General features: G+C 36.3%; 1 protein-coding gene across 1 annotated transcript; it reads left to right on the top strand.

The window, feature by feature from the left end:
* Positions 1-3,822: 3,822 nt before the first annotated feature.
* Positions 3,823-15,050, top strand: LOC140147030 (uncharacterized). The gene is made up of 8 exons (XM_072168806.1): positions 3,823-4,046; positions 4,815-5,117; positions 6,540-6,611; positions 8,283-8,354; positions 8,810-8,884; positions 9,088-10,386; positions 10,772-11,062; positions 13,141-15,050. Exons 1-8 carry the CDS (start codon positions 3,992-3,994, stop codon positions 13,149-13,151), a joined length of 2,178 nt encoding a protein of 725 aa, XP_072024907.1. The 5' UTR covers positions 3,823-3,991; the 3' UTR covers positions 13,152-15,050.
* The last annotated feature ends 1,457 nt before the right edge of the window (positions 15,051-16,507 follow it).

Raw genomic sequence — 16,507 nt, 5'->3', positions numbered from 1 at the left:
TATAACGGTGCCAGATGGTCAGTAGCTAAGAATATGCAAACATATGCAAAATAACCCCGACATCTGGCAGGGTCTCAAGAATGAGAGGGTGAAGGGGTAAAGAAATAAAAGTGGGTGACGGGATGAAGAGCTGTCTATAAAGGTTACGCATTCACCTTGATTTTTTGCCCGGCGGGGCTATTATATATTAGTTGCAAGTCCTCACTATGGAAGTCTCCGGTCTCAGCCCTACCGGGATTGCGGTTTCGATCATTTTTCTGGATACTGGGCCCCCAGCCCGCCAGGTTTTAAAAAAACATTCAAAGCCGCTGGCTCGTCATGGCTGAGGCCGGAGGCTTCCATAGTGAGGATTTGCACCTAATGGAGTTTCAATATATACTAGCCCCGCAAGGCAAGGAAGCGATACGTAACCTTAATGTAACGTTGACCAACAGAGGGTGTCAATATAGTCATTTAACAGAGTAACTGATATCGGTAAAGAAACTTGCAAACAGGGTCAGATCAAAATGAAACAATGGTGTTACAAAAATACCAGCGAAAGAGTGTTCGAATAGGGGAATGAGAGCTATTGAGTTCTAGTACTTTTTCCAATTACAGGGCACATACATACATATACGAATTTTTTATTCAATAATGAACAAATACATTTGGGTCACCAAAGCGGCATTATAAATCATTACATGAATAAATTACAAACAACGTGATAATGAACAGGAAGAGTTAATTGACTTTGGTGAGCCTGTTTCGCAGTCCAATCATGGAACGAACTGACAGAGGCATACTTGGAAACAGCTTTGACGACACGTTTGGGAAAACCAAGCTTCTTTAACCCACTTCGAAAACGGGGATGTACATGGCTGAGTGACCGAATCACGAAGACAAGGATTTTGCAATCAAATCCGCACAATATGAGCAAGCTACAAAGGGGAGTATAATTTTTGGCACTTTGTGTTGTAACTTTCCTCAATGAAAGCAACGAAAGGACAAGTTACTGGAAAGATGAAACACTTCATGAGACATAAGTCTGGTTCGCCGGTTTTCTTGCTTGAATGTCCTGAAAGATGTTTGCGAATTCAATTCCATCATCGTCATTCGTGATCAGGGCACCTGAGATGATCTTTTTCAGGGTAGATATCACACCCGTTGTATTTTTTTAATTTCCTTTTCAAAGATATTGATGATCCGGTTGTGTCTTGAAATGTAATTGTAACGAAATTGCATGCAGACGTTTGCAACATGTGAAATTGTATCATATGGATTTCTGCAAAGAGAGCACGACTTGCTAACCTGAGGAAACATAAAATGGAGCAATGAATTTGATTCAACAATTTGGAGTCTAGCTTTGCTGATAAACTTAATTAGATAGACACTTTAATGCTCCATCTAACATGCGTAATCTCCTTTCCCGAGGTCCGCAAGTCTTCCCTGTGATTCAAGATTTTTTCCAGTCGTTTAATTCCGTTTCAGTCAGATTCTTTATGCAAAATTATAGAATATGTTTTCAATGATTTCTAAAAATCAGGTAATGTGGCAGACTCTCTGATGATGACAGGTAGACTGTTCCAGATGCAAGGAGCTGTGTATGAGAATGTCCTTTTTTCAAAAGATATTAATGTCGTTGTTGAGTAATATGCTCAGAGAGGCGAGTTGTGTCTGCTGCTGAACGGAGACCTTGACGGGTTAGAATGTGAAGAGAAAGACAATGCGATAAGCAAACCGGTGTCATCTCATTTGAACACTAGCACTTGAACACTATCACCAAGATCTTGAAGGTAATTCTATCCTCAACGGGTAGCCAATGCAGTTGATGTAAATACGGCGTGGCATGATCTTGTTTCAACGCTTGGCAAATAACTTTCGTGGTCCAGTTTTGGATTCTCTGTAATTTCTGGATGTCTGTTTTGGTTGATCCAAGAAGGAGTCCATTACAATAATCCAGTCTGGAGAGAACAATGGCACGTTTGACGAGGTGGCAGGTATCATAGTCTAGAAACCTATGTATACGCAAAATATTGCGAAGTTGGAAGTTTAAGTTGGTGCAGAGAGATTTTACATGTGAAGACATGGACATTTGTGAGTCAAAGATGACACCAAGATTACGAACACTATCACTATTTGTAACGTCCTCGACAAGCAAGAAATAGGAGATATGTGATGTTTTAGGTGTAGTGATGTTATAACCATAAACTCTTGTCTTGTCATCGTTTAGCTTGAGTATGTTGTTATTAACCCAGTTCTTTGTGGATTTGATGCATGCAGAGAGCCGATGAAGCGAAGAAGATATGGAAACATGATCTTTTGGGTTAAAGCCAACATAAAGTTGTATGCCTAACTGTTTTACAATACTATAGGAAGAGTATAAATTGTGAACAATGGACCCCTGAAGTAAACCAAACTCAATGTCATGAGGGTCAGATAGCACATCATTTATACACACCCGAGTTGTTCTACAGGACAAATACGACTGGACCCATCTTAATACCCTACCTCGAACCCCAATTTCATCAGCCAGTCTCTTAAGCAACATTTTATGGTTAACCGTATCTAAGGCATTGCTGAGATCCAGTAGAACCAGAAAAACGTCCTGATGTTGACACATACATTTCATGATTATATCTTTCACTTTGTACAAAGCTGTTTCCGTACTGTGAATTGGTATAGGTCGACTGTAAAACCTCACCAAGGCCATTCTTTTAAATGTGCCTGTCGATGTTATTAATGACACATTTTTCAACAACCTTCGAGGTATATGGGATGTTCAGGTCTATAGTTCTTTAATTCATCAGCTTTGAGAGACCCTTTCTTAATTATGGGTGAAATAATTGCATGTTTAAATGGGTCAGAAAAGGTACTAGTACTTAATGACTTGTTGACAATATCAGTTATTACAGGTATGAACACATTAACATTTTGCTTTTACAAGCTAGGTAATTTGGTCCATATGAAAGCTAGGTCTATATGTGATGCGATCAAGCAAAATCAGTGGGAACTCGGAAATATCAAATTTTGAGTTTCTGAAGTAGGATAGTAAAAACATTTTTCATGCTGGATTTTGCAGAAAACCCCATTGAAATTGAACAACCAGTTCCAAAGCTATGAACGATTAAAGAGTTTCCAAAACAATAGGAATCAAAAGGAAATAGTTCCTTTGTTTGGCTATATCTCAAAATCAATATTTCCGAGTTCCGACTGATTTTGCTCGATCGCATCACATATGAGGGGAGTCAAAATTGTGAGAAGTTGATTATATTCTCAACTCTCCTGGTAAATGTAAAAGCAGACAGTTATGCCCAAATGGTATACTCAACAAATATGTTGTATGAGATGGACAGTGAAGCACATCTACATCAGAAATATTTGCCATCTTTACTTTTGTTCCCAAGCCAGATAGTTCATATAGGATAGTCTCGAAACAGACTACCCTATTCTAAGGACTGATAATTGCATACACTGGTTCCTCTCACAGACTGGATGGAAACTGTTCACAGAAGAAAGGAGTGAATCGTGAAATTTAATATTGTCATCATTGCAAGGATTGTGTATGCAAAGGATAGGCCAGCTGTCTCCAAGTCTATAGTGGACTTCATGGAACATAAGTGTGTAAAATATTTCAGAGAGTTGTCTGGAACTTAACAATAATTGAAATTAATCAACAACAACAAATAACACCTGCACTCTAAATAAACAAAATTGTTAAAATTGCTCAATGTTGAGTAAAAGGGAAACAGAGAAACAAAAAAGAGTCAATTGATTAAATTTTTAGTACAATTTAATCAACACTAAGTTCTATTCACTAGTTATTTACTAAACATTGAGCAATTTTGTATTTGCAGTGTGTGTATAAATGAGTCTAATCAGTTCATTGCACAAAAATAACAGGTCAGGTGAGCATGCTGAGGTCGAATTTGTTACATAGTGCAATCGGCTTTAGGAGTACCGCATACACCGTGTTTACGCTTAACCAATATAAATAATAACATCTACTTGTACAATGAAGTATTTCAGCCTTCTGTGTGTTTTATTTATTTACATTGTTGGAATATCAGGTGAGATTAATTGATATATAAACTTCAAACATGCTTAAAATAATTTGGTGATCCTTGATTGTAGATCCTAGAGATTAGCTGAGATTAACATTCGGATTGAAATTTGGACATTCAGATTGCGTTTTTCTGACCGAACAAACCTGACATGCGAGGATTTACATACTGACATCATAGATTACAATAATTCGGCAAATCTTGTATTATTAAAGAGATTGTTTGCACCATAGAAGTCAGTACACTACTGTTTTGTTATGATTTGGCTAATCCAGAATTTATTCATTCAAAAATGGACCTTTGTAATTTTTTTTTTAAATAAAGGGCCAATTTGAACGTTTTTACCAATAAAAGTGGATCTCTTGTGAATTATTCTACAAAAAAGGTCTACTTCCCAACGTTTTTACAGCAGTAGACCATTTCATTTGGATTGGCACCGGCGGTGCAACCCCCTGAGCAATCTGAATATGAAGGAAGTAGAGGTACTGTCCTCATATTGTGGTTTTGAGGAATGTTAATAATCATTACACAACACTGAAGTATTTTTTTTTGGTTTGAATATTTGGTTACACGCTTTATGCTAAATAACGCTTCCACTTTACGTTTCTTTTGTTCGCTTTAAACGCTTTGTCAACCACTTTACACGTATACCATTATTTTTGGTACCAATGACCTAATGACTATTTACGCACCCCCTCCCTTTCTTTAGCATTTAGCCATTTACCCACACAGACCCTCAAAGTGTAAGGACTAAGATGTTCATTATCTTCACAGGTGTTACGCTGCGGAGTTCTACATCTCAACCAAATACCCAAACCGTATTAATAACAGAAGATGAAAGGACCCAACAAACAGCTACTACTCCACTCAGTGAAAGTAAATCTACAAGAGGCACAGCGGCAACACATCATGAATCTGCCACTCCTCTAAGCCCTACTGAAACATCACAAGCAACACAACCTGAATCTTCCACTCCTGCAAGTTTTGCTGATTCAACTTCAGGAGTATGGGTGACCAAATTTATAACTGAGATAGTGACAGAAATATTATCAACTGTTCCATACACAACCGCAACATGTAAGGAAGTAATTTTTGATCAGAACTATAACTAGTGGCAAATGGTGGTCATAGACCACAAACCTAGCTGCGCGTGTTGGTGTTGTGGAGGTATCTGATTCCTGCAAAATGTTCCAAAAATGTTCCCCTGGTTATGAGGTTTGGTGTCACCGAGTTTTAGTCCCGTACTCCTTACAGATGTCCAGAAAATGTATTTCTAAGATTTGACCCCAGATGATCTTTGACCTGACACCTCTGACCCCTGCATGATGTTCCATAACGCTCCCCAGGTCATAAGGTTTGTTGCCACTGAGTTTGAGCCCCGTACCTCTTACAGATGTTCAGATTATTAAATTCTAAGATTTGGCCCCAGATGACCTTTGACCTGACCCCTGCAAACTGTTCCAAAATGTTCCCCTTGACATTAAGCCCTGTACCCCTTACAGATGTCCAGAAAATGCATTTCTAAAATTTGACCTCTGCATGACCTTTGACCTAACCCCTGCAAAATGTTCCCCTGGTCATGAGATTTGTTGTCACTGAGTTTGAGCCCCATACCCCTTACAGATGTCCAGAAAATGAAATTATAAGATTTGACCCCAGATAACCTTTGACCTGACCCTGCAAAATGTTCCAACATGTTCCCCTGGTCATTAAGTTTGTTGTCAGTGAGTTTGAACCCCATACCCCTTACAGATGTCCAGAAAATGCATTTCTAAAATTTGACCTCTGCATGACCTTTGACCTGACCCCTGCAAAATGTTCCCTTGGTCATTATATTTGTTGTCACTAAGTTTGAGCCCCATACCCCTTACAGATGTCCAGATAATATAATTGTAAGATTTTATCACCTTAATGACCTTTGACCCCAATTATGTGTGTAAGGTATGGGCACTGGGTAAAGCCGATGCACATGTGTAAGTGACATCATTGTGCTATGTAATATGTGGCAGAAGAAGCATTTTGAAGATATTTGGATATATACAGAAAATGCCCCTTTAATGACCTTTGATCCCAATTCTGTTTGCACCATATGGCCACAGGATATAGCCGATACATATGTGCAAGTTACGTAATTGTAGGGTGTAACATGTAGGAGGAGAAGCATTTTGAAGTTTGTTGCCAGAAGAAGAAGAAGAAGAAGAAGAAAGAAAGAAGAATCGGATAGCAAAACAGTACCTAGCTCGGGGGTTGAAAACCCCCCAGCTAGGTAACGATTGGCCTATTGTTAGAATTGAGGCTGAATAACATTGATAAATAACACGTGTAAACAACAAAAACGTTTTGAATTCTATCAATAAAACATTGAGAATAACACTTTTCCCACAAAAGGTACGTGTTTATGAATAATGCAAGACGCGTAATTTTAATGAATAATTATATTATCGAGCAACCTGCCTGGGCAGGGGAAATTATCTACCTTTTGTTTGTATTTATCGACAGACAATGGATCGCCAACAGAAACCACCAGTCATATCAATCCTACTGAATCACCATGTATGTCCACAGTCCCTGGTATGTAGCACAATTCAATGTTCTATTTCTTCAATCATTTTCTTTTAGAAAATATTCACAAAGTAAAAATGTTTCAAGTATATTACCTAAAGAGAAATATATTTGCATATTTGATGGCTATTGTTACCAGGCAACTTTTATGTTCTTTCAATAACTTTAAGACGATATCCAGTAGCAAAAGTATAATTCTATTTTATGGTATCGTACTATATCCAATTCATTAATTTCATCACATTACAGACCTGAGGCTAAATTACATGATTAAAAACATTTAAAAAACCAGTGACAAATTATTTTGAATATATTAATAAAACATTGAGAATAACAATTATTCCACATTCTGCAGGAGGTGTTATTATAAAGAACAAAATATCAATTGTTTCAAAACCATTTGAAATATTTAGTTTTAAAAATATGTCGATAAGCTATTTTGCTACGTGAAAAGTAGTAAGACAAAACACTTTGTCAGTATCCAACTGACAACTTTTCTTACTTTAAATAATGTCATTATTAAATAATGTCATCAGAGAGAGACCCATCTCGCAAGCATTCAGTGGATCAGAATAAGATGAAAGATTCTTGCTCAGAACTATCCTGCGAGCCTTTGAATAATAGAGCAAGTTCTTTTCCAAATTTGTACAATTTTTTATGTTGTTGTTGTTGTTTTTGTTTGGTTTTGTTGTTGTTGTTGTTGTTGTTGTTTGGGGGAAGGGGTGTTATTAATATCCCACACAGGTTGTGTGAATTTCATTTGGGGTTTACCAGAATGGGTAACTCCATTTGAAATCTATACCCCCTGTGTGGGAGATTAAAGTCATGTCTTACATAGGGCATGTAGAGTGTGTACCCAGCAAACACAAAAACGTTTTTAAAACATTTAAAATAAGTTATATTTAGGGTTTTGGTTTAGGTAAAAACGTTTTAATAACATTAAAATGTCGGGTTATATAAAGGTCATGAAAACATTTCAAAACATTTTGTATGAAAACACAGTACAATAATATTTCTAAAATGTTTTAAAAAAGGGTATTGTTAACTATTTTTGCAAACATATTTTGCAAAATATTTTGTAAACACTTAAATAACATTATGTTTGAAATATTTGCACCCAGCAAACGCAGAAATGTTCTTAAAATGTTTTGTTTTCAAAACGTTTTAATATCATTTAAATGTCGGGTTATATAAAGGTCATGAAATCGTTTTAAAACGTTATTGCAAATATTTCGGGCAAACATTTTTGCAAAATATTTTTTCAACCCAAAAATAAACCAAAAATAACGTTCTGTTTAGAATGTTTAGTATCAAGTTTTCAAAAATGTTTTTGAAATGTTATTTAAACGTTTTATACCCTTTATATAACCCGAAATTTAAACGTTTTCTGAAAAACATTTTGTGTTTGCTGGGCAGTAGGTTATCAAAAAATGTTTTTTAATGTTATGAAAACGTTTTATACCCATTATATACCCTTTATGTAACCCGACATTTAAACGTTTTCGGACAACCTTTTATAACCTTTTCCGAATGATGTCGAAAACGTTTTGTGTTTGCTGGGAATGGATTTCAACTTGAATAGCCAATTGATCCACGGATCAGAACATAAGCTATATATAACTTACCCATTTTGTTATACTGTACTGTTCTCATATGATTCCTTTTGTGTTATAATTGCAGATTTTACAGACCCCTGCATTTGTAAAGACCCTCCACCTACACTTAATATCACACGTCCACAATTACCTCAAAGTAAGTAAGCTACTTTAATAGTGACGTTTTGGGTACATATTGATAAAAAAAACACCTGTTACAAATACATGTGTCAACCCAAATATCTTAGTTCACGTCACTTTTCAGAATTTCAGGAAATGACAGCCTGGGGAGTTTGTAAATAACAGTTACTACTGTATATTGGCATCTTTTTCCAAAACTGTCACTGTACGTGCTCATCTGGTATCATCAAAAACACTGGTATCTTCAGTAATTTCAAATCAATTATTGTATGGGGTTTGAATGTTGTTGTTTTTTAGCTCTTGTGCTTTACATCTGACATGTCTCTGCTGTTTCAATTGATGTAACACTTTTACACAGCAATCATCCTATATTATAAAGAACAAGAGTAAATATAAATCTTGATGCTAAACTAAACATTCTAAGCAATTATCCAAATCAATAGTCTACCTTGCATTGGTTTTGATCGACAGGAAATGATACAACAACTGAAACTCTGACCACTATGACACAACTTACAACTCTTACCAGTCCTGCAGAATCAGCCTGTATGTATCAAAATTAATGTTGTTTCTTAAATTATATTCCAATACTTGTCAATTTGTTGATGGCTCTTGTTGGGAGACCGCTTGTATGTTCTGTCAATAACCGAGAAGAAAAGATTCAAATCCATGTCGTATGTGTTAAAAATTTCAATTCTTGTATGATGATCAACTTTCAAAAACGTATCTGCATTTGTGTTTCGCAACAGCCATTGGGTCTATCACAAAGACACTGACCACTCTGCCACAAATCATCACTCCTATCAGTCCTGCTGAATCAACTACAGGAGAAGCGGTAACACAGCCTGAATTTACCACTACTGTTAGTCCTGCTGAATCAACTACAGGAGAAGAGGTAACAGAGCTTGAATCAACCACTCCAGTCAGCCCTACTGAATTAACTACAGGAAAAGAGGCAACACAGCCTGAATCTACCACTACTGTCAGTCCTACTGAATTAACTACAGGAAAAGAGGCAACACAGCCTGAATCTACCACTACTGTCAGCCCTACTGAATTAACTACAGGAAAAGAGGCAACACAGCCTGAATCTACCACTACTGTCAGTCATGAAAAGGTAACCAATCCTCAATCTCCTACTCCTGTTAGTCCTGCTGAATCAACTACAGGAGAAGAGGTAACAGAGCTTGAATCAACCACTCCAGTCAGCCCTACTGAATTAACTACAGGAAAAGAGGCAACACAGCCTGAATCTACCACTACTGTCAGTCCTACTGAATTAACTACAGGAAAAGAGGCAACACAGCCTGAATCTACCACTACTGTCAGCCCTACTGAATTAACTACAGGAAAAGAGGCAACACAGCCTGAATCTACCACTACTGTCAGTCATGAAAAGGTAACCAATCCTCAATCTCCTACTCCTGTCAGTCCTGCTGAATCAACTACAGGGCAAAAAGTAACCCAGCCCGAATCTACCACTCTTGACATTCCAGTTGAATCAACCACTGTGCCACAAATCATCACTCCTATTAGTCCTGCTGAATCAACTACAGGAGAAGAGGTAACACAGCCTCAATCTACCACCCCTGTCAGTCCTACTGAATCAACTACAGGAGAAGAGGTAACACAGCCTGAATTTACCACTACTATTAGTCCTGCTGAATCAACTACAGGAGAAGAGGTAACAGAGCTTGAATCCACCACTCCCGTCAGTCCTACTGAATCAACTACACGAAAAGAGGTAACACGGCCTCAATCAACCACTCCAATCAGCCCTACTGAATCAACTACAGGAAAAGAAGGAACACAGCCTCAATCTACCACTACTGTTAGCCATGAAACGGTAACCCCATCTGAATCTACCACTCCTATTAGTCCTGCTGAATCAACTGCAGGAACAGATGTAATCCAGCCTGAATTTACCACTATTTATCCTACTGACAAAACGACAGAAGAAGAGGTAACCAATTACGAATCTATCACTACTGCCAGTACAGCTGCACCAACTACACTAGAAGAAGTGACTTCTGTATCATCAACGCAAGGTATAATTATTATGTTATGCTTCATGTTAATTCTTGGTCAAGGATATAGGAATATTAAAAAGAAAAAATCAAACTGACTGTGATGTTTTACACTCAATGTATTATACGTAGGACATGCTGCGTCTCCTATCACCTCCTTTCACTAGAAATATGCAGAAAATAAATAGATTAAAAGTATAGTATACTTTCAAAAATAGTATCTTTGATTGTTCTTCTTTGTCTCTTGCCGTTTTTGCTTCTCATCTAACTCTGAGAAAACTTTGAATTGTGACTTATAATTATTACCTAAGGTAATAAATTAGGTATCAACATGATGAAGTGATAATGAAGGCTCTGTCCGAATCTTAAGGTGACATTTTGTTGCTCTTGCATTTATTTTACTCAGATCCAACTATCAATATTATGTATGAAGCATGTATACAAGTATATAATGAAGAGCTTCAAGTACAATGGATCTGGCCTAATGATATGACGGTTGATAGGTTTAAGATTGAATATAAAGTGATTGACTCTGATACATGGAATGACACATATGCTGAGAACTATGAACAAGGGACATTGTTGGAAGGACTAATACCAGATAAAATGTATGAGGTACATATATCTAGTATTCCGCAAGTCACCACCGCAATGCCAACCAATGTCATGCCAACTGCTGAAGTTCCTACCACAACAGGTTTGTGAAATATTTTGGGCTTTAATGGCTTTGTTAAAAGCTGTCTCAGTTAATTACCCAGCAAACACAAAGCGCCTTTTTAAAACGTTTATAAACGGGTTGTATTTTGGGTTCTGGTTTTGGTAAAAACGTTTTAATAATATTAAAGTCGGGTTTATGAAAACACACTATAACAACAATTTCTTTAAAGGGGGTCTCCAGCAATCATAACATTATGCCTTATATGTTAGAAAATAATTATCAAGCATGAATCACATGGTTTTATTTAAAACAAACTCATATTGGCCATAAAAACGAATAAAACAGTCGGCTCTAAACACACGATATTCAAAATCCCCGCGCCGAAATTATTTAAGTGCAATGACGTAATGGTTATTTGTGTTCCATTGTCGTCAGCCTTTATTGTATTACTGAGACGTCATTGCATTCGACAATCTCTGCGCCCGGGACTTTTGAATATCGCGTGCTGAGAGACGGATGTTTTTATTCATTTTTATGGTCACTATGAGTTTGTTTTAAATAAAACCACGTGATTCGTGCATGATAATTATTTTTCTTACATATAAGACATAATGTTGTGATTGCTGGAGACTTCCTTTAATGTTGTCAAAATTAAATTGTTAAATATTTGTTTCACACAGTTTTTGCCAAATATTTCGTCAACACTTAAATATCATTATGTTAGAATATTTTGCAGTAAGTTTTCAAAATATGTTTTTGAACGTTATGAAAACGTTTTATATCCTTCATATACCCTCTATAAAATTGGAAATTTACATGGTTTGGGCAACCTTTTCTAACCTTGTATTTGCTGGGTACCTAAGTTCACCAGGTTAGTTCATGTTCTTGCTAACCTTTTTCGGCTACAAAGGCATCCCCATCAGGGATACTGTGCGTTTCAGTGGCGATACATTTACAGCCCAGTAAAGAGGGCAGTGTTTGAAGAATGAGGGAAACTACGGAGAAAATATTAAACAACATATGAAATGCATATTCATATATTTAAATTTTTGTATGTTGTAATCATAAAATGCCAACCTTTTTTTATTTATTTAAAATTTTTTTTTTATCTCACATGATCCGTGCATATATCGCCTCGCTATAAATGAAAAAATATTTTTTTAGACCAATCAAACCAATATATGGGTGTAGTACGCCCTTAAATAAGTTATATTTTGGCTATTGGTTTAGGTAAAAACGTTTTAGTAACATTAAAATGTCGGGTTATATAAAGGTCATGATAACGTTTTGAAACGTTTTGTATGAAAACACACTACAACAATATTTTTAAATGTTTTCCAAAAATGTTATTGTAAACTATTTTTGCAAACATTTTTACCGAATATTGTGCCAATACTTAAATAACATGAGCTAGGGAGGAAGTGTGCCTTGTGGGGTGGGCGTGGCGTGGTGGGCATTTTGCTCAAACACTACCCCTATGCCTGGAGTGATCAGAAAGTCCACTATCTGGCCTCAACAATTCAAATGTCAAATAAATTTTTACAAAGTTATGATGGTAAATAATTATTTCGAAAGAATAACTTTTGAAACAGAAATTTTGGGAACATGTGGCAAAGCTTCCATGAATTTTACATTCACTAACTATGGACGCCAAAGGACTTGAAGCAAGTCTAGAGGAAAACGAAAGAACTGTTATCATTGGAAGGACTAACCAGTGGATTGTATGACATATACAGATATATATTATTACATGTCGTCACTGTCATGCCAACTATATAGTCCCGACAGTTTCAGGTTTTTGAAATATTTGAGTTAACAGTTTTGGCTCAGTGGCTTTGTTACAAGGTTCTGTGAAGAGGCCGGTTCCGTTATAGTTCACCAAGGAGGTCCCCACGTGTTGTCCAGAATTTGGTATTAAAATATTGATAACAGTGCAATAATTTGCAGCTAAGTTTAGATCAGTATGATATTAAAACATTGCCTTTGATAATAAAGACAATCCATATGCAGTTCCAAATACAGAAAAGACCATCCATTCGTTCAAAATTTCTCTGCCTTTTGTAGAAAATATTACTATATTTTGCATAATTCAGTCGTCGTTTTACTTATTTCAACAGGTTCCGGTTGATTGTTCAGACCACGAATTAAATGACACTGCCGCATATAGGACTTCGATCCAGCTAAAAGTACATTATTTTTTATACCCTAACGTATAGTCCAGGCAAAAGAATATTTCACTTGGTCCTTAGAAATCCATGTAGTGGAAAGAGGCTTTATAATTTCCATTATTTTAAGGTATGAAAATATTATAAGGTCCAAAGTCACAAGTTTGAGAAAGTAGTAACTAGTTTTGCGTCTATAAGCAGTGGAGGGGGGGGGGGCAAATCAACAAATTTTGATTTGCCGAAGTTCTGCAAAAAGTGAAATTTTTTCGAAATTTTGGGGTTTTACGGAGGAAACCCGGGGACATAAATAAGCAATTTCATCTATTTAGAAATTTAAGGTAGCTTGTAATGGTGAACGAACAAAGATTGTCATGGAATATAAATTTGGCCGCACTGCTCATTTTGTTAGAAATCTTCAGTCCTTTTTGTATGATATCCTTGCATCATTTCCTTTTCTGAAAATTTTTACGTTCATGTACTTGTCGTCGTTTCTTTTAAAGATAAATACAAAACAATGTATAAAATTTCCCACTTGAACCTTCCTGTCCATGTAAGGTCTTTTAGTATGATGTTATGAGAACCTCGTAGTAATTCAGTGTAGTGAAAATAATAACACGGTTTAGTAAGTTTCAAGTTGAGAAAAACAAATTGCTAGATTTACCTGGATTATTACTGTACTAACAATGCGACCAATTGATGCAAGGAATTATAAGCTAGTAGGCCCTAAGGAATCATTGATATGATAAAGTGATGAGATCCAAAATAGTAAAGCCATTGGTCCCGTGTACAGAAAGAATCACCCATGTGCACGTTAAGGGGGTACTACACCCCTGGCCAATTTTGTGCTTATTTTTGCATTCTTCTCAAAAATTATAGCGCATACACTGAAAAAATATTGCAAACAGGGCTTTAAGCTTGTATTTGGCCAAAGGTTAAAGCAATATTTTTTTTAAATGTATATATTTAATAATTGAAATATTGCCGACATTTCTCATATATCAATTTTAATGTGTTTTAAATCTTTAACTGTTTTATTACTTGTGAAATGTGTATATATTGAATTGAAATACTAATGGTGAATTTTCTTATTGTGTATAAAATCTATAAGGTGTCGGTCACCCACCTTTGTATTTTTGTGAGGCCAGAGCACATCAGACACACCAAATTGCATTCTAAATACGAGGAATGTCCTTCTGATATCAAATCATTTTAATATTGTTGAAATTCGCGATATAATGCAAATTTTATTGAAAATTTTTAAAAATTGACATTGTTCATATTTAACAGTCCTCGAAGTAAACTTTATAAATTTAAAGATATTTACTTAAAGTGTGTGTAGCTGGGAGGAAAGGCCGTCCATCATTTGAAAATTTTTACCTTTCGTACAAACATTTGTCCCCAAATAATTTTTTTCTGATATTAAACTTTATGTACATATTCTTGACTACTTTGTCCTGTTGTTTTGTTGAAATTCAAATTCAAATTCAAATGCTCTTGTTCTTTGCTATGTAAATTACATTTATATTGGTTATTTCGTTGGCATGTAAGCATTATTTTTATATCCTTATTTTGTATTATTGTATTCTTTGCATTTTTGATTTTGTCTGATCATAGACTTATATTGTTGATCTGGACCTCTTGGGTCAGTGGTGTGCCTGACAAGGGGAGGGGGATAAGAGACTCACACATTCGGGGCCATCTTGATTTTATCAAAAAAACATTGTAAAAATTGTAGCTTCGCGCGAATGAACACAATGTGTGATAAAAAGTCCAGGCACGCCACTGCTTCAGTACTTATTACATGTATTGGAAAAGCTTACCGCAATAAAGATAGAATGAATAAATGAAAATACATGTGCGTATTTCAAGCTTTACATATTTTATATGACAACAGCATTCAACATGTTAAACTACAGAAGTAGTTTGCTGATCAGCTGAAGATATAGATAGCTGAAGTAGTGTATTATTAGCGTTATCAGCTGAAGATAACTGATGAAGTAGTGTATTCAGTTGAAAAAGCGGATGAAGTAGTAGCTGAAGAAAGCTGACGAAGTATTGTGCTCAGCTGAAGAGAGCTGATGAAGCAATGTGTTCATCCGAAGATAGCTGATGAAATAGTGTACTATCAGTTGAAGATAGCTGTTGAAGTAGTGTACAAGGTTTTGGTGCTAATAACAGAGCATTAGTGTGTTCATCTAAAGCTAACTGAAGTAATATGCTCTTATCTAAAGATAGCTGATGAAGTAGTGCGGTCAATTGAAGATAGTTGATGAAGTAGTGAACAAGGTCTTGGTGCTAGTTTGATGATCCCCGTGCCATAACTCTCAATCAGCACCCTGTAACCCAAAGCGCATCCTAGTCCGGATCCTAGTCCCCTTCGAAATGCCTCCTTTTCCCCTAGTCTCCTTCACAGTCGGTTTCTGTCGTTCAGTTCATCGCAAATAACAAACCGTCTGCAATCGAGCAGAAGCAACGACTCCTCTAATTGGCTCAATTTTCCGGTTAATAAACAGAAAGGACCCTTGAGTGCTTTAGGGGTACAATCCACGCTCAGGTGGATTGGAATGCTATCTACCCGGTCCTCTCTATTAATGGACTACGTTTGACCTATATATACTGTGCCAAAAAGTATCCGAACACTTAAAGCAAAAGCCATATTAAAACTGCACAATAAACAAGTCAATAGATGGAGAGTTTTATTTGGCACAATGCGATTTTATTCCACTAAACTATACTCATTTGAATGACAAATGGTCTCGAGTTTCAAGTAACAAATTCAAATATTTCCTCATTAAAGGCGACTTATGCTGCCTATTGTTACGGGTTCAATAAAGCCAAACGGATGAACGCTCACTCTGCTGTGATAATATCTACGTGCTTCGAGGAAAAAGCCAATGCAATTTGTTGTTACTTTTGAAAAGCTCTTTTACTTTTTTCAAATTGCTATAAGCTAGGAAAATAAAGTCATATCATATCGAATTAGGTATCAAAATACGCAGAACAATATTCTCTATCTATCTATTGTTTTAGTATCTTTAAGAAATGGCTTTTGTTTTGAGTGTTTTGATACTTTTTGGGCGCAGTGTATTACTTCAGGAAGGTATTATGCAGCCATAGGCACACATCTTATCACCGCACACCGCATGCGTGCCTCAATAATATTGACTGATCACCGCACTCAATGTTATTGACCAATAATTGGGACGTTAACATAGTAAACCGTTGATGTCAGTCAAATCAACAGGCCAATCACAATCAACTAGATCCTTCATGTTCCCAAACAATACGTTCGCGATAACCACATGCAATCTGGACTCAA

This window comes from Amphiura filiformis, chromosome 1, assembly GCF_039555335.1.
Source record: "Amphiura filiformis chromosome 1, Afil_fr2py, whole genome shotgun sequence".
Lineage (NCBI taxonomy): Eukaryota > Metazoa > Echinodermata > Ophiuroidea > Amphilepidida > Amphiuridae > Amphiura > Amphiura filiformis.
Note: the sequence above shows the minus strand (reverse complement) of the source record. Positions and strands in the feature narration are given on the sequence as shown.